The 19,113-nt window shown below is 41.3% G+C and overlaps 1 protein-coding gene across 2 annotated transcripts in view; it reads right to left on the bottom strand.

The window, feature by feature from the left end:
• Nucleotides 1-12,817, bottom strand: part of PSMA5 (proteasome 20S subunit alpha 5) — a 29,756-nt gene extending 16,939 nt beyond the window's left edge. Inside the window, exons 1-3 of one of the 2 annotated variants that reach the window (XM_032249861.1) lie at nt 12,666-12,817; nt 8,658-8,724; nt 1,888-2,014 (exon numbers count right to left, since the gene is read on the bottom strand). In XM_032249861.1, coding sequence (XP_032105752.1) covers nt 1,888-2,014; nt 8,658-8,724; nt 12,666-12,694 — 223 coding nt within the window. In that variant the 5' untranslated portion in view covers nt 12,695-12,817. The remainder of the gene's footprint in view (nt 1-1,887; nt 2,015-8,657; nt 8,725-12,665) is intronic. The other variant, XM_032249862.1, reaches the window with a different exon arrangement.
• Nucleotides 12,818-19,113: the final 6,296 nt, after the last annotated feature.

Here is a 19,113-nt window from a genome sequence, read left to right as displayed (position 1 = left end):
CCCGAGCTGCTGGGACTACAAGCAAGTACACGCCACCATGCCGGCTAATTTTTGTATTTTTTTAAGAGACAGGGTTTCACCATACTGGCCAGGCTGGTCTGGATCTCCTGACCTCGTGATTCGCCTACCTCGGCCTCCCAAAGTGCTGGGATTACAGGCTTGAGCCACCATGCCCAGCTATAACTGTTATTTTACATGCCATAATTCAAATGTAAATCTCCAGCCTAAGTTTCTCTCCCAAGTTTCAGACATATAAAGCCAAATAACTTCCTTAATATCTCTACTTGGATATATCACACACCCATTTCCCTTCTAGATCCCATCATCTTCCTTGGCCCTCATAACCAATCAGATCATGAGTTCTGTCAATCTCTACCTTCCTCTCCATTCTCTGGCTACTGTGTTGGTTAAAACCTTCATCATCTCTTTATTTGGACTATTACAAAAGTTTCTTAACTGGCCTCCCTGCTTCCAGTCTCAGCCTTTTTTAGTCTACCTTTAATATCATTATCAGAATGGACCTTTCTAAAATTCTAATGGAATCATATTACTTCATTGCGTAAAATCTTTCCCATCCATGCAAAAGGATTACATTGAAGCACTTTAGTGTGGTAAAAAAGGAATTTCACTCTCTGACCCCAGACTCATCTCTTGCTGCAGTTAATGTCACAGTCCTACAAAACTGCTTATGCCATGGTATTTTATATTTTACACTACAATGGCTTCACTCATTTCTATTCCTTCTGACTAGAAAGCTCTCCCTTGCTAAACCCAGACACTTGTTTGCCTTGTGTACATTTCCTTATCTTTCAGAATTAAACTCAGCTCAAAATCACTTTCATGGAATCCTTTTCTGAAAGCCCCACTATAACTGACTCCAGGCAAAATAAATTATTTCCTCCTTTGTACCCCTACTGAGAACACACTATTGTCTTTCTTAATACTTTTGTCACTTAATTGCATTTACTTATTTACCACCACAATTAGACTGTATGCTCCTAGAAAACAAGTCTTATTCCTTTCTACATCCTGGTATCTAGCATAATGTCTGGCACACTGTAGGCTCTCAATTTGTACAATGAAGTGACACTGAACTACCTTCAAAAGACAAGACTCGAGTTAAAGAAGACACAATGTTTCAATCTTAAAATATAAAATCTCAGTTTCTATACATATATCTATGAAAGAGATAATATCAAGCTCCCAGAGTCACCACGGCATTTGGTTCTGATGCCTTTAAGCAATTAATTATTTTGCCAATGTTTCATTAATTAGATGACTAACTAGGTTAAGAAAATTTGGAGAGCCAAATAAAATGCCATTCTATAAATAAGTAGAACGACTCACCCTGTAATTAAAGCAGGGGAATTCAAGACCAAAAAAGGGGGTAGAGGGAACACAGAATAACAAAGACAAATCTGAAAACAAAGGAGGAAGACTGATCTAGTCAAGTCTATATTATTCTTATAATTCGTAGTCACTCCGAAGATCTTTGAGAATTCCTCTTTTCTCAATGGACACTCCAGCTTCTCATACATAATCCTGTGCTCTGGTGGCCTCTTACTAGGGCAAATACTGTGCATCAGTAAAGACTCAACCATCATAAGGAGCTGGCCTATGATTCAACTTCAACCTTTGCATATTTCAACAACCATCACATTTACCAAGTCTAAATTTGAGGGGAAAGGAACTTCTGGGAATAGGTTAAACATAAATGAGTCCTGCAACAGCCTTCTACTCCTACATTTACACATTCTGGACTACTGCCTGGAAAATAATAGCTAACAAGGGGATAACGTGTTTATTTCATAAACCTCCCTTGGAACATCATAGAGGACTAATTAACCTAAACCAGATCCTATAGAATAGCTTTCCTCCACTCCTTACCTATATGAGCATCAATCTCTACAATTTTCTCAATGCTGCTGGGCTCCATCAGTGGGGAGGTAATTCTCTTCTCCACAGCTAGGCACACACCCTCTGATGTTTGGATCCCAATGGCTGTAGAACCAAGCTAAAGAGAAACATGTTATGATTACCATATACAGGTCACATACTCACCAGATAGCTCTCTGTAAATCTTCATGATAGAAACTTCAATTGGCCACATCTTATAGGCAGAGAGAAGGAGCACCCTCATATACTGTAAATAATTAATATACTACTCTTTTTAATAGCAAGAACACTGATTTACAGAATTTTGTATTTCTAAAAAGTTTTTTTCTCCCTTAAATTAAAAAAAAAATGTTTAATTTTTTTTTAATAATTTACCCAGGTAATTTCCAGAACCCCAAAAGAATAAGCTCAACGAAGTCTTGAACACATTGGAAAAATCCACTCTCTAATGCCAATATTTGGAGGAAGGAAGACTCAAAAGTTCTAAACATAGTGGGCAAGAAAGTAATAAAACTCTAATTTAGTCTTTTCTGGACCTGGTCTCTTTTCACCTCTGCCATCTACCTTGGTCTGTCCCAAGAGGTGATAGTCCCAAACCTCCCCGACCTCCAGAAAAGTAATAAAGGAAGGTAGGGAGGGATGAAAAGAACCACCATCACCATCACCACCACCAACATAAAATGATTAATTATTTAAGGTGGCTAGAAGTCACCTGGAATATACCTGGAACCTATCTCTTTATCTCTATGTACCACCCAGTCATCTACTTCTCTATACCTGTTTCTTGCAAAATTAGTATGACAATAACAATACCTACATCAAGGAGGGTAAACACATTATGTATTATAAAATGCTTAAAATGGTGCCTACCACATAGGAACAAATGTTATTCTTATAATATACATAGATTACTTCAATAGCCTCTCTCATCTTTAATCTCTCTCTCCCAATGTATCTCTCATGTTACAGCTGACTGATCTAATAAAATGTTATTATCATTATATTTCTTCTTCTCTAAAGAACTAACATTACCCTATATTGTTTATAACATAATATCCAAATAAGCTTCCAGAGCCTTCTTATCCTGATGCCACTTTTCCCTTCCAACTTCATTACTCATTATTCTCCAACAAAATCCCTCAGGTATAGCCCAACCCACTTGCTCAAGCCACATTATGTCCTACCCTTGCACCCCTGCTCATGCTGTCATCCCTGGAATACACTTCTTCCTTCTCCCTACCCAAATTCCATTTATCAAAGCCTTCCCTAACTAATGCTTTGTGCTTTGAATTCCCATTATATTTAATTACTTCTACAAAGTAATCACTGCCAAGTGTGAGCACTGCAAAGGGTTCCAAACAATTCCAAGAATCTTTATGTATAACTTGCTTAACATGTCTGTAGGCTGATTGTTTCACAGACAATATATTATTTTTCAAATGTGTTGTGACTTTATTTAGAAGTGTTATTAAATGTACACCAGCTTTTTGTCATGTATTTTCTTTTTTTTTTGAGACGGAGTTCGCTCTTGTTACCCAGGCTGGAGTGCAATGGCGCGATCTCGGCTCACCGCAACCTCTGTCTCCTGGGTTCAAGCAATCCTCCTGCCTCAGCCTCCCGAGTAGCTGGGACTACAGGCGTGCGCCACCATGCCCAGCTAATTTTTGTATTTTTAGTGGAGACGGGGTTTCACCATGTTGACCAGGATGGTCTCGATCTCTTGACCTCGTGATCCACCCGTCTCGGCCTCCCAAAGTGCTGGGATTATATAGGCGTGAGCCACTGCGCCCGGCCTGTCATGTATTTTCTTAATCGGTAGACACATGCATAACTACAGAAGATGAACTGTCAAAAATTTTTATGTAAAAAAATGAGTGCTCAAGTTGGGCATGGTGGCTCACGCCTGTAATCCCAGCACTTTGGGAGGCTGAGGCAGGCAGTCTGCACAAGTCCAGGAGTTTGAGACCAACCCTGTTTCTATAAAAAATACAAAAAGTAGCCAGGCATGGTGGTGTATGCATATACTCCCAGCTACATGGGAGGCTGAAATGGGAGGACTGCTTGAGCCCGGGAGGCAGAGGTTGTAGTGAGCTGAGATTACACCACTGCACTCCAGCCTGGGCAACATAGTGAGACCCCATCTCAAAAAATAAATAAATAAAAGAGTGCTCATATTTCTAGCTAAAGGTGCAGACTAAAGACATACATTAGCTCTACTACTTCCTTAAGTCTATTACTGTATGATTAAAGGACTTTTAAAAAGGCATAAATCCACTATAACAGAGAGTGGGGGAAGACACAGTAACAAAACTTTGAAGCTAAAAAGAAGATAGGTTAGTGATACCTGGGTAATCCAAATCCTAAACCAGCAGTAAAGAAAGTAAAGAAACAACCAGATTTTATCACAGGACCTCAAAAAAGAAAATGGTGGTAACAAGGACCTCTGGAAATGGAAATGAACAAGGAGCTAATTCAATGTTTAAGAAACAGATTCTCAGATCCTCTCTCCTATGCTGTAGAGCCAAATGACTGCACCACTCCCACTCCTGCAGAAGACTCCAGGCTTACTCTCTGGAGACCATAAAACAGAGGGTCTTTGGATTGGGGACACTAAGCACAGTCTAAGGCCAGAATAATGTACTGAAAATGGGATAAATACGTACAAATTTACAAACATAATGTTAAGAACCTCAGTCTTCTTTCCCTACTCAGCTCTCAGAAGCCAGTAGCCAGAAATACCCTCCCAGAATGAAATCAGAAGAGGCAGTTTTCTCCTGAGCAATGGTTTTCAAACTTTTTGACCAAGAGCCACAGTAAGGAATATCTTATTTTATCTCATTATTATTATTATTTTTTTGAGACAGAGTCTCACTCTATCGCCCAGGCTGGAGTGTAATGGCACGATCTCGGCTCACTGCAACCTCCACCTCCTGGGTTCAAGCAATTCCCTTGCTTCAGCCTCCTGAGTAGCTGGGATTACAGGCACACACCACCATGCCTGGCTAATAAGGAATACATTTGATTTCATAACTAAAACCCACAAATAAATATAAATACCTAACAAAAACAAAATTTCATGAAAAAAACCCACTCACCACTACTATTGGCAAGGCATTCCGATATCTACTGCTCTGTCCCACTTAAAAAAGAAATGTGAGCCAGGACTGGTGGCTCATGCCTATAATCCCAGCATTTTGGGAGGCTGACACAGGAAGATCACTTGAGCCCAGGAGTTTGAGACCAGCCTGGGCAACATGGCAAAACTTCACCTCCACAAAAAATAAAAATTATCTGGGCGTGGTGGCATGTGCCTATAGTCCCAGCTACTCTGCGGCTGAGGTGGGAAGATCACTTGCGGCTGGGAGGTTGTGGCTGCAATGAGTTGTGATCGTACCACTGCACTCCAGCCTGGGTGACAGAGTGACACCATCTCAGAAGAAATGCTCCTCATGACCACCAAATTTATTTTAGTATCTCCTAACAGATCTAGCCCTGCAGTTTGAAAAACATAGCTCTAAAGAATATGACCAGTTTAAAATAGAAAAAAAAGTTTTTTAGACAGGGTCTCACTCTGCCACCCAGGATGGAGTGCAGTGGCACAATCACATCTCGTGGAGCCCCAACCTCCCAGGCTCATGAGATCCTCCCACATAAGCCTCCAGAATAGCAAAGACTACAGGTGTACACTACCATACCAAGCTAATTTTTTTAATTTTTTGTGAAGACAAGGTCTCACTGTGTTGCTCAGACTGGTCTTGAACTCTTTCAAGCAATCCTCCTGCCTTGGCCTCTGAAAGTGCTAGGATTACAGGTGTGAGCCTTGCCCAGCCTAATTTTTAAAATTTTTTCTAGGCATGGGCTATGCTGCCCAGGCTAGTCTTAAACCCCTAAGCTCAAGTGATCCTCCTGCCTCAGCCACCCAAAGTGCTGGGTTATAGGCGTGAGCCACAATGTCCCATTGGGAAAAAAAAATTTAAAGAAAAATTGGAAAATTGTTGAAGAAAAGTAAGATATTTTATCCATAAAACAGCAACAAGATGCTAGTAAGAAAAAAGAAAAGAAACAAAAGAACTTAGAAATTAAAAATAGTTTCTGGCCAGGCATGGTGGCTCACGCCTATAATCCCAGCACTTTGGGAGGCCGAGGTGGGCAGATCACCTGTGGTCAGATCACCTGAGGTTGGGAGTTTGAGACCAGCCTGATCAACATGGAGAAATCCCATCTCTACTAAAAATACAAAATTCTGGGCATGGTAGTGCATGCCTATAGTCCCAGCTACTCGGGAGGCTGAGGCAGGAGAAGCGCTTGACCCCAGAAAGCGGAGGTTGTGGAGTGAACTCCATCTTAAAAAAAACAAAAATAGTTTTTATGATACTATTGGAAAATGGGTTCTACCAAATTTAGCAAATAAATCAAAAAACGACGACATGGGGTCCAACACAAGAGGGAGTTAAAGGGAATGCCTAGAATGATGTGACAGAAAATGAAGTCCACAGCTATGCAGGAGGCACAGAGAATAACCAGTCCAGACTGGAGCAGGTCAGAAGTCTCCAAGATTTCATTAAGAATCCTTAATGGGGCCGGGCGCGGTGGCTCAAGCCTGTAATCCCAGCACTTTGGGAGGCCGAGGCGGGTGGATCACGAGGTCAGGAGATCGAGACCATCCTGGTCAACATGGTGAAACCCCGTCTCTACTAAAAATACAAAAAATTAGCTGGGCATGGTGGCATGTGCCTGTAATCCCAGCTACTCAGGAGGCTGAGGCAGGAGAATTGCCTGAACCCAGGAGACGGAGGTTGCGGTGAGCCGAGATTGCGCCATTGCACTCCAGCCTGAGACTCCGTCTCAAAAAAAAAAAAAAAAAAAAGAATCCTTAATGGGTCACAGTGACTCATACCTGTAATCCTAGCACTTTGGGAGGCCTAAGTGGGCGTATTACTTGAGCTCAAGAGCTCAAGACCAGCCTGTGCATCATGGCGAAACCCCATCTCTGCAAAAAATACAAAAAGTTAGATGGGCACAGTGGTGCATGCCTGCAGTCCTGACTACATTGGGGGCTGACGCTGGAGGATCACTTGAGCCTGGGAGCTTGAGGCTGCAGTGAGCTGAGACGGGTATGCATCTCAAGAAAAAAAAAAAAAAAGTAATCCTTAATAGGACACTTAATTTGGCTGAATGTTTTGAGAGGATACATGTAACCTGCAGAGACTTTGGAATGCATTACTGATCATCCTAAATTATGCAAATATTTTTAAAAAGAGAATTATTAACTCCAAGAAAAACAATATTGTGCAGAAACAGAAAAACAATTATAAAACACAAAATGGCTCAGCTGTGAAAAGCATTTACAGTCATACTAATGTAACTGTTGACTAAAGATCTAACAAAATTACGCTATTCAAGATATATCTGGAGAGGGTCATCCATCCCCACCTCAAAAGACAACTGTGTGTGATGCGGAGTAGGGATGTGGGGTTGGGGCAAAAATCTTCATCTTTCATAATAAAAAGTCCATGGATAATGCCTAACAAAAAAACCACAAATCTGTGTTGTAGAGATATGTAGAGACACGCCTAGAACATTACCAGCTGAAAGAATTTAAAGGGTTGCCTCTGAAAAGCTGAACACGGACGATGCAGGGCTCAAGAGTTGCTGTTTTTGTTATAAGGTTTATAGAACTACTTTGCCTTTTGACTCTGAAACTACATGCATGTATACCTTAAAAGTCAAACCAATATATAATCAGAAACCATTGCCAAAAAACGTAATTCAGCACTTAGTTGTTCTCTAATTGTTTTATGTATAGTATACTGATCCTGAATCCCCAACTGAACAGAGTAAGACAAAATTTATATATACTTTTAAATTTTATTTAGAAGAGTGATTCTCAATTGGGGGCCCTTTTGTCCCCACCAGACAGTTGGCAAAGTTTGGAGACATTTTTGGTTGTCACAACTGAAAGAGTAAGTGCTACTGGTATCTAATGGGTAGTATCCAGGAATATTTATAAACATCCCAAAATGTACAAGATGGCCCTCCACAACAAATAATTATCCAGGCCAGGCCAGGTGTGGTGGTTGACACCTATAAATCTCAACTCTTTGGGAGGCTGAGGCAGGGGGATCGCTTGAGCCCAAGAGTTTAAGGCCAACTTGGGCAACATAGCAAGACCACATCTCTATCAAATAAAAAAAAATTAAAAAATTAGCCAGGCATGGTGCACACATCTGTATCCTAGCTGCTAGGGAGGTTAAGGTGGGAGGAAAGCTTGAGCCCAGGAGCTGGAAGCTGCAGTGAGTTAAGATGGTGCCACTGTACTCCAGTGTGGGTGATAGAGTGAAACCCTGTCTCTAAAAAAACTAAAACAAATCTCTTATTTAGTCCCTTAGGTGTCTTTACCAACAAGAAAACAAAGGTGGTCAGAGTCATGATTTGCTCAAGAAAACAAAACATAAAAAATAAATACAGGTGCTAATTCTGGACTTCTGCATTCTTCTTTATAGCTAAGAGGATCTAAAGCACAAATATGTCCCGCCACCCCCACTGAGAAAAAGCTATTTAGGTAATTATGAAGCAGTTAACTGCTCAAAAAGTTTTAAAATAGATATTAGGAATAGGATTGAAACTGTTATGAAAATAGTTAATAGTGGTTGCTTAAAGGGATATAAAAACATTTTCTAAAGGAATGGTTAAACCACATTTACTCCAAGGTAGGTTCTGCCAGCATGAAATTTCAGGAACTATGCTACTTGCTACTATACCTTGATAGCCTCAATGGCATATTCCACTTGAAATAATCTTCCTTCAGGAGAAAAAGTATTCACACCCCTATAATTTAAAAAAAATTATTAATTATTCTCATATAAGCTAGTCACATAGACCTGAATTCAAGCTAAGATAGCTACAGAATATGCATGCTGTCATTATTCTCTACTTCGCCCACAACAATCTGTAGCTTTTTTTGTACATTAGTTTCTCAAGGGAATGGGACCTATATATAGAACACTTCTGCCCCACTCCCAGAAAGTCTTCTCAAACTGATGAAATGAGAGCAAGTGACTTTTCTGCCTCAATCCTGAATCAACCTGGATCAATGCTGCATCGACTTACCAATTCCCTTGGTAAGTTCATGCCCCAAAACTAACAGCCAGTTTCCAAGAAAATGTGCATTTTTTCTTATCCTCTTCCCATAACATGTATGTGATGTTAATATTTGGGGTTATCACTCTTCTTTCCATTCTCAGTGCCCTCATTACCTTTCACTTAACTATTTTAATAGTCTCCTAACAGGTATTGTCTTTTGGAGCAGGTTGTGTTTTTCCCTTAATTCAAACAATCTCTACAAAACACAATTATTACTTTTTAGTAGAAGTCGGCCACAGGTACATTTCTCTACTTATTTGTGTGAATTACTATTATTATCTTAACAACAGACTGAGATAAATGTAGTTCCTATGTCTAACCTAGTTCATCACTCGATATTTATATAAATTACATGCCAGACAGCTTTTCTCTCTAAAACAGTTCCCCTTAACACTTAACACTTTCCACCTTTCCTTGCTCAAGTGTGCTAGAAATCCCTATGGAGAAGAGGCACCAATCATGGTCTCAGCTATAAAAGCTTTGAGCACACAATGGATACAAAAAATGTCTGAATAGGCCAGGCGCGGTGGCTCACGCCTATAACCCTAGCACTTTGGGAGGCCGAGGCGGGTGGATCATGAGGTCAAGAGATCGAGACCATCCTGGTCAACAAGGTGAAACCTCGTCTCTACTAAAAATACAAAAATTAGCTGGGCATGATAGTGCGTGCCTGTAGTCCCAGCTACTCGGGAGGCTGAGGCAGGAGAATTGCTTGAACCCAGGAGGCGGAGGTTGCGGTGAGCCAAGATCGTGCCATTGCACTCCAGTCTGGGCAACAAACGGCAAACCCCGTCTCCTAGAAAAAAGAAAAAATAAAAATGTCTGAATAAATGAATGAGATGGTTGGAATCCTTGGTTTATGGAGTCTGGACTTTGTAACAGGTAACATGACAAGTAGTAGTGCTCTAGGCTGCCTGTGGTGGCTCACACCTGTAATCCCACCACTTTGGGAAGCTGAGGAGGACAGATCACCTGAGGTCAGGAATTCAAGACCAGGCTGGCCAATATGGTGAAACCCTGTCTCTACTAAAAATACAAAAATTAGCTGGGGTGTGGTGGCAGGTGCCTATAATCCCAGCTACTTGGGAGGCTGAGGCATGAGAATCACTTGAACCCAGGAGGCGGAGGTTGCTAGTGAGCCGAGATGGCACCACTGCACTCTAGCCTGGGCTACGGAGTGCTAAGCACCAGTTACTTCCAAATCTCTATTACCAGTTTTACCTCTTTCCTAACAATTTAAATGCTTGCTGAACATTTCCACTTGGATATTCCATTAGCACTTAACACGTAACATTTTCCAATTTGAAATACTATCTCTTTATATCCAGCCACCTTGCAAAATTGACTTCATCTCCTGCCATTCCTATTTCAGTTTTATTTTAAAATACCTCCAATCTTCCAGTTTTCCCAAGATAGGAATTTCTGAATGATCTGACTCATTCCTCCCCACCTTTTCCCATATCCAACTATATGCTAAGTCATACTAATTCATATCAATTCCTCCTCCACAGTAACACATCACTCTTCCTTCTCAATGCCTCATTACCTTTCACCTACTATTGTAATAGCCTCCTAGGCTCCTGACAGGTATTGACTCACTTTCCCCTAATGCAGACAATAATCTCTGTAAGACACAAGTATTATTTAACAGCAAGCTGTAGTCTACAGAAATAGGACCCAAACTCCTTAACCTCATATTAAAGCCATTCAGTATCTAGCAGCATGCTGTTTTTCCCATTATCTCCCGCTGTTCCCATACATGTATCATATGTGCCAGTCAGACTGGACTTTTCCCAAACATGCATTGTTTTTCCATTGCCCCTTCTTCATTTATCCCATATTCTCCAACTCACAACTATTGATCTCACTGTCTTCATTAAATTCCTACTCTTTCAAGAGACCCAGTTCTTTTTTGTGGTCTTTTTTTTTTTTTTTTTTTTGAGATGGAGTCTCGCTCTGTCACACAGGCTAGAGTGCAGTGACGCAATCTTGGCTGACTGCAACCTCGGCCTCCCGGGTTCAAGCGATTCTTCTGCCTCAGCGTTCCGAGTAGCTGGGACTACAGGTGCGCGCCATCACGCCCAGTTAAAGACCCAGTTTAAATGTCAGCTCCTTTGTGAAGTTTTCCATGATCCTCTCATATTGAATGCAATCTCTCATCAAAACTTCCACGGTACTGACTTGAATTTCTCTAATGGCATTAATATATTTCTGACTCACACTACAGTTACTTCCGTAAACAATTCTGTTTTTTTTTTTGAGATGAGGTCAGGGCCACCATGCCCCACTGATTTTTTTTTAATGTTTAGTAGAGACGAGGTCTCGCTATGTTGCCCAGGCCGGTCTCCAACTCCTGAGCTCAGGCAATCCTACCTCGGCTCCCCAAAGTGCTGGGATTACAGGCATCAACCACTATGCCTGTAAACAATTCTTTAAGAGAGTCTCGTATACGAGAGCAAGGAGCTTGATTTTGTCCACTGCTGTAGCACCAGCACCTAGAACAGTGCCCTGTTCACAGCAAGCACTCAAGCACATTAACTAAGAGAACAAAAAGGGATGTATTTTAGGCGGTCTTGGGAAGACAGAAAAATGAGTAACAAGGCAGTCAATACGTATGTTAAATAAACGGCCACAAAATTTAATAAATGCTTTCTGATAAGGATAACAATTTCCATCATACACACCCTTACTCAAAATTGTCACCCGAAGATGATTCTCTTCAATATTTGGAAGTTAAATATCGACCAACAGTCACTTTATAGACAGTGGGAAAATATGTCAAAACATATGTCAACACATCTTCTATGAGTCAGTAAAAAAGATGAAAAAGAGGTAACTGCAGGTGGTAAAACTTTGACAGGATCAGCATATACTTGACAGGAAATGCAGCTTCTCACGCCACTTATTACAAAGAAAATGTCTGCCTTCCCTGGCTTTAATGAAAACTTCACAGCTATGTGAAAACTTAACTGATGAAAACGGAAACTGAAAGTAAAAATGTCTACAGCATAAATATGCACAACTTTATATTGTGAGTGAAACTTGCTTTAAACTTTTTAAATGTCAGAAAAATTTAGGTCAATTGGAAGCCGCATGATAAGAAATCTCTTGAAAACCATTCTAAGTTCCAGTTCCTATAAAATCAGACTCTAGACAATATATCCGGCCAAAGCTACGACTGCCTTCGTGCTTCATACACTGCAGCATACCCTACTACAAGCCAGTTGCTTTTTGTTCCAGGAGGCACGTTAAACTTTTTTTTTTTTAAGGCAGTCATACTAAGCACAAAAAGATGAATGAGGCAAGGGGTGACCTCTGGCCTTCTCCTGATTCAAGTTAGGAGTTTCGGCTCCTCAAGCCTTCTTTACCAAGCACAAACCGGAGCTTCTCGCTTCCGCACCGAGTTAGGACCCAGGGGGAGACTCGGTGGTAGGAAAAGTGCCGCCGATGTGCCCAAGTCCAGCTAGGGGAACCACGGCGGGCGCCTGGGTAGGGCAAGAAATCCCCAGGTCCGGCCAGTGTCGGGTTCCTGGGACGCCCCATGACGGGGCAGAACCCAGGCCGCGCCGCCAGGTGCCCGGCCTGCCCACCATAATTCCGACCCGACGTCCCCCCGCCGCACGGACCTGTCGTACTCAGACCGAGTGAGAAACATTGCGAGGGAAGGAAGAGGCAGCGGCTACGCGGGGATTCTGAGGACCAGCACGACTCCACCGGCACCCAAGTCACCCACACCGCCACAGCACCAAGGACCAACCGCGCGTGCGCCCGCGACCTCTTTAGCCCGCCCTCCTGTGCCTGCTCCTTATTGGCTGATAGTAGTTCCCGCAGAGGTGACTGGGCCAACGCGCTTCCTCGCCAGGGCGTGGTTGGTCCGGAGGAGGAGGAGGACCAGTGAGGTACTTCCGCTTTAAATCGCGGGTGGTTGCTAAGGAAGATCGGAACCGAAGGCGAGTGGTGAGTTCGCATTTTAGAGAAGGTGTGAGCCCGCCCCAAGACTGGCAATTGGAAGAGCTTGCACGCCGAGCTGAGTTGTCTGAACCCTGACTTGATAAGTCCCTCGCCGGCTCCCGTAATCTCAGCTAGAGGATGTTGGTCCCGTTTCCTGCGCGGCCTCCAGCTGCCGGCCGTTCTCAGGATTCCCTCTCTTAGGGCTCTCGCGCGGTCTTTTACGTGCCGGGTCGAGGGCTCCAGGACTTTGGGCGGTAATGGGTCCGCTGTTGTGGGTCTGAGCCAGTGCCGCGGGCGAGTCCCTTTAGCTTCAGCCAGTTTGGCTCGTTTATTGAGAAAAGCGGGGGACGAGGGGTTAGTATATAAGAAAGTCAAGTTTCCATATGGTTGAGGTAATTTTACCAGCTCTTTCTTGCACCCCTCCCCCAGCACAGGTTTCAAACCTAAATAACCTAGAGTTCACGATCCCGACTTCAAAACATTCTCTACTTTTTCTGTTATTTGTGAAAAATAAGTTTTTTGTGAGCCCAGATCGTGCTATTGCACTCCAGCCTGGGCAACAGCCAAACCCTATCCAAAAAAAACAAAAACAAAAAAACGCTCTTTTTCGGCGCTACTTGCTTCCCTTCAATAAGGTCAGAGGAGCAACTTCACAGCTTTATAATAACACTGTAATTGAAGTATTTGTTAAAGAAAGGCAAGAAGTCTTGGCGCGGAGGTGGGGGACATAGGGAAATTGTTGGTCAAATTATACAAAGTTTCAGTTTGACAAGGTGAATGAGTTCTATAGTTAATCATGTATTGCGTGCTTGAAATTGCGAAGAGGGTACACCTTAAATGTACTTACCACGGGAAAGTAAGTATGTGAGTTGATGGATATGTTGATTAGCTTGACTTAATTATTTGCAGTGTGTGTGTGTACATATAAATGTATGTCAAAACGTCATGTTGTATACCATAAACATGAACAATTTATATTTGTCACTTATACCTTAATAAAGCTGGAAATAAGTCATTTGTCAGGTAGTATATGCCTGAAAGGGAAATGGCAGCATCTCATTTCCAGTTATTAACGTGATACCGTTAGTCAAGTCCTTAACCTCTCAAGGCCTGTATCTCTCCAGTAAAGTTTATTCTTGGTCCTAGATTAGGTTTGTAAGTCACCCAGGCATTTCAAAAGTACAGGAAATGTAAAAATATGTCTTTGGGGTATTAACCAACATCTGTTTTCCCACCTTTTATTTTCTGTTTTCCCACCTTTTATTTTCTGACTTCCTTCATGAATTCAGTAGGAACTTAGTTTGGTCATCCCTGGCCAATCAGGTGTTTAGCACTAATAAAACTGAGGAAAAATTCCAAGTAGCAATCCTCAGGGATCTGTTAGATTTCTGAGAAAAGAATCGTACTCTTTAGCTTTCTTGTCAGCTCCCCCCACCCCCGGCTTGTCACTTGCTTTCTATTGAAAAGTCTTGGTCATAAATTCACTACAGCTGCTCTTTAGAAGTTCTTTTACTACATAGGTACTTGAGTATAATATTTCCTGAACACCTACGGATGCACGGTGCTCTGCAGCCCCTACCAATATCAGAGACAGTAATGAATGGCTTACAAAATGTTCTTCAACGTAGAATCTCCTCTGGGTAAGTGTGTTTGTGCTATATATAATGTAAATGAAGGGGCGCCACCTATAATTGTGGGTAGGAAGGAAAATCTTTTCTCCCAAGAGAGTGCATTGTTGTAAAAATCTAGCAGCCAGCTTAATGTCTCTTTGAAAGAAATAAAATGAGAAATTAGCCATCTAAAAGTAATTGAAGTTAAACAAAATGTGTATATATGCAAAGGAATATTGTTCACCCTTTAAAAAGGCAATTCTGACTCATGCTACACCTTGGATGAGACTTGAAGCCCTTATGCTAAGCGAAATCTCAGACACAAATGTTGTATGATTCTACTTATATAAGGTACCTAGAATAGTCAAATTCACAAAGAGAGTAGAATAGTTGTTATCTAGGGCTGGAGGAAGAAGGGAATGAGCAGTTAATGGGTTTAATGAGTACAGCATTTCAGTTTGGGATGATGAAGAAGTTCTGATGGATTGTGGTAATGGTTACACAACAGTGTGAATGTACTTAATGTCACACTTAAAAATGGTTAAAATGTCAGCCAGGCACAGTAGCTCTCCCCTGTAATCCCAGCACTTTGGGAGACCAAGGTGGGCTGATCATGGGGTCAGGAGTTTGAGACTGGCCTGGCCAATATGGTGAAACCCTGTCTCTACTAAAAATACAAAAATTAGCCGGGCATGGTGGTGGGCACCTGTGGGCCCAGCTACTCAGAAGGCTGAAGCAGAACCACTTGAACCTGGGAGGTGGAGGTTGCAGTGATCCAAGATTGCACCACTGCATTCCAGCCTGGGTGACAGAGCAAGACTCTGTCTCAAAAAAAAAGTAAAAATGGTAACTTTTATGTCAGGATATTTTACCACAATAGAAATAATTTTTTAAGTTAAAGGGGGAAAAAGGAAGATAATGGAAATGTAAGTTCTTTGAGGGTCAGTACTCTGTCTTGTTTAGCCTAACACCTGGTATACAGTAGATGTTCTAGATACATTTGTTTAGTAAATAAGTATTTATTTTAAGTTCAGCGTACATGTGCAGGATGTGCAGATTTATTACATAGCTAATTGTGTGCCATGGGGATCTGCTGTACAGACCATTTCATCACCCAGGTATCAGGCTTAGTATCCACCAGTCATTTCTCCTGATCCCCTCCCTTTTCCCACCCTCTGCCCTCCAGTAGACCCTAGTATTCATTGTTTCCCTCCATGTGTCCATGTAGTCTCATCATTCAGTTCCCAGTTATAAGTGAGAACATGTGGTATTTGGTTTTCTGTTTCTACATTAGTTTGTTAAGGATAATGGCCTCCAGATAAGTATTTATTGCTATAAACATAGTAGTTCCATAGACATTAATATATGTGTGACTTGGAGAAGTAGAGTAAGTAGAAAATTCAGAATTTCAAATGGCCACTTTAAAATGTTTTTAAGTACTTTCTAAAAATTTTTAAAGAAAATAGACAAAAGATTGTTAGTCACACCTTTTTCGGTGAAATATTAATACTGAGAGATGAGAAGGACTGTTCCTCATTGGAGAAACATAAGTTATTTAGACATTAATAAAAGTTCTACATTCTCCCATAGAGTGAGAGTTCTCAAATATTTTGGTACTATTTTGCACATTTTTTCCAAAGAAAGGAAAATCACCCCTTAATTGAAAGCTGCCATAATTATTTTATAGATGAAATAAATTATACTGCAATAAAGATTCTTTTTCAACTATAGATTAGAAGCTTTGTTATTCTACTGGAAGTAAATGAAGTAGTTTGGTAAAGTTGGTAGCCCAATAAATGTTGAAAACATATTTGTTAGCAAACATCATATATGAATACATTGTGTCAGACATTCCTGGTTAAGGCAGAAAATATGTGGAGAATTTAAAAAGTAATTCCAAATAAATTTAGGATTCTTTGCCCTTTCTAAATATTACGTTCCCCAAATCCATTTATCCACATTTATCTCTAGTAACTACAATTTGTTTACATAAAAAGACATTTTAGATTTGGCTGCTTCCCTGTGTATTATTTTTTACTTCAATCATTTTATAGAATATTTTTAAATAGCAAAGGTTTTTACCTCAAGGATATAGAGAGGTTTAGCTAGCTTTGATTCTTGGAAGACCTTGAAGAAATAGAAATTGAAGAGTTCTGGCCAGTGACTGAGTATGGCAAGAGTACTAATGCAGGCCCATTGCTGCATAATTTGGGACTACTGTAATAGGAAACTTTGGCTTACAGACTACCCATCAGCCTAGTTGAAACCTTCTTAGAACTGCACTGCAGTCTGAGACCCTGCCTGTGCCATCCTTTCTTTTCTCTTTCATAGGTGCCAGACTTTTATTACAGTCTGGAGCATCTCTCACCTTCTCCTGCTCTCATCCCTTTTATCCTTCATAGACATTTCTTCCCATTTATTTCTTACATGTTGTCATGGGCTGAAATTGTGTCTTCCACCAAATTCAGTTGTTAAAGCCTTAACCCCCAGTATCTCAGAATGTGATTGTAGCTAGGACCTTTAAGGAAGTGCTCAAGTTCAATGAGACTGTTAAGGTGGGCCCTAATCCAGTCCTGACTGGTGGCATTATAAGAAGAAGAAATTTGGATACACAGAGAGACATCGGGCAGGTGCGCACAAGAGAAAAGGCCATATGAAGACACAACAAGAAGGTGGCCATCTGCAAACCAAGGAGAGAGACTTCAGAAGAAACCAGACCTGCTGACACGTTGATCTTGGACTACTGGCCTCTAGAACTGTGAGGAAATACATTTCTGTTATTTAAGCCACTCAGTCTGTGGTATTTTGTTATGGCAGCACTAGGAAACTAATACACATGTCAAATCTCACTTTGGCTTTTGCTTCTCAGAGGACCCAAACTAGCATGGATGGCGCTAGGGGAGATCCAGGAAGACATAAGATGGGGTTTCAAGACCGACTCACTCACTACTTGTTGGGCAAAGAAGATGCCATCCTGCACAGTATAGGAGCACAGTATAGGTAGTTCCTAGCACAAGGTGGTGACCCAGTTGCTAAAGATTTTCGTAAATGGTCACCTGGGAAAATATCCCAGTGAAGTTAAGTTAAAGACCCTGCTGATTCGATTTCAGGCATTTGAAATATATAGGGGAACAATGCCTACAAGGACAGTGAAGATGCCTGGATGCTGCAAAGTTATAGTGACACTCAGAAGAGGGATGAGAAAACAAAGGTTCCACTGGGTTAATAGCCAAATATGAAAGACAGAGGGTCTCTTTAGTAGCCTACAAAGAATCACTTATTTTCTGCAGTGGAAAAGCTAACACAGATGAGTGACAGACTTCGGACATGATAGAGTCACAGAGTTTCAGACACATTTAAATGTGCAGCCAAGGTAGGTCAGGGTCCTTATTGGGAAAGGCCAAGACTGAAACAAGGATGGAACATCTGGATAGACATCCGTATGGATGTTTGCTCTGCAGACCTCTGTGTACTTTCAAAACTTGCAGAGGTGGTCTGCCTTTCCGTATTAAGAGGTACTACTTCCCCCAAACTGAAAGACACTGTAGAGCTACTCACCCACAAAGAAACACAGGAGTTGTCCCAACTTCCCCTCCTATCCTCTCCAGGCCAATAGATAGAGGTAAATACTAGCATAACCCAGCCAGGAAGATGCTGGGCCTGACAAAGGAGGAAGTACACTAAGAATTAATTAGCATATGCAGACAAGCCAGGGGAGTACTCAAGGATTGGATTTTGAAGTTGCTTGATCAAGGGGACTGAAATATAAAACAATAATCAAGATTTATTGACTTGGGGGCACTTCTTGAGAGACAGGATTTAACACCCTAGCAAAACATCAGAAATGAAACAAAGTCACTTTTGAGGAATTCTTAGAAATCTGGAGCAAGTGATGGCCAATCCTGAGCAAAGTAAAAATGAGTTACCCTGGCATATGGTAGAATGAATTTAAAAATTCATTCTTCTACCATATATGGGCAAACTGAGTGTTTACAATTGATGTATTACATGAGAGCAGAAGACCCTTTAGAGGATTATGTTCCACAGAAGGGTCCAGAAGACACCATTCACCAAGGCCATCAAACGTGCTCAGTTAAGAGGAAAAACAGCATTACCAAAGAGTTTTCTGCAATCCTGGGTTGACAGTTGGAGAAGCTGTCACAGAATTCTTATTAATAACTATGATAATTATATCACCCCAACTCCCAAGTAATGGAGGCCAGATGCTGGTGCTTAGTCATCAGAATCCAGAAGGTTCAATTACCAGTAAGAGCAGCAAGATCTGGGAAGAGTAGCACAGTAGAAATGTCTGAATTTTTGTGATATATTGTAGGGGCTATTCCCTACTTTAGTTATATATTTCAGTAGAATCTATTGTATTGTAGCTGTCAGGCATGGAAAGATGCAGTCTGGAGTTTGTGATGATTAATTTTTTATCAACTCGACTATAGGGTACCCAGGTATTTGATCAAATATTCTGGATTTGTTTGTGAGGGTATTTCTGGATAAGGTT

This window comes from Sapajus apella, unplaced genomic scaffold, assembly GCF_009761245.1.
Source record: "Sapajus apella isolate SASKATOON/1434 unplaced genomic scaffold, GSC_monkey_1.0 scaffold69, whole genome shotgun sequence".
NCBI lineage: Eukaryota > Metazoa > Chordata > Mammalia > Primates > Cebidae > Sapajus > Sapajus apella.
Note: the sequence above shows the minus strand (reverse complement) of the source record. Positions and strands in the feature narration are given on the sequence as shown.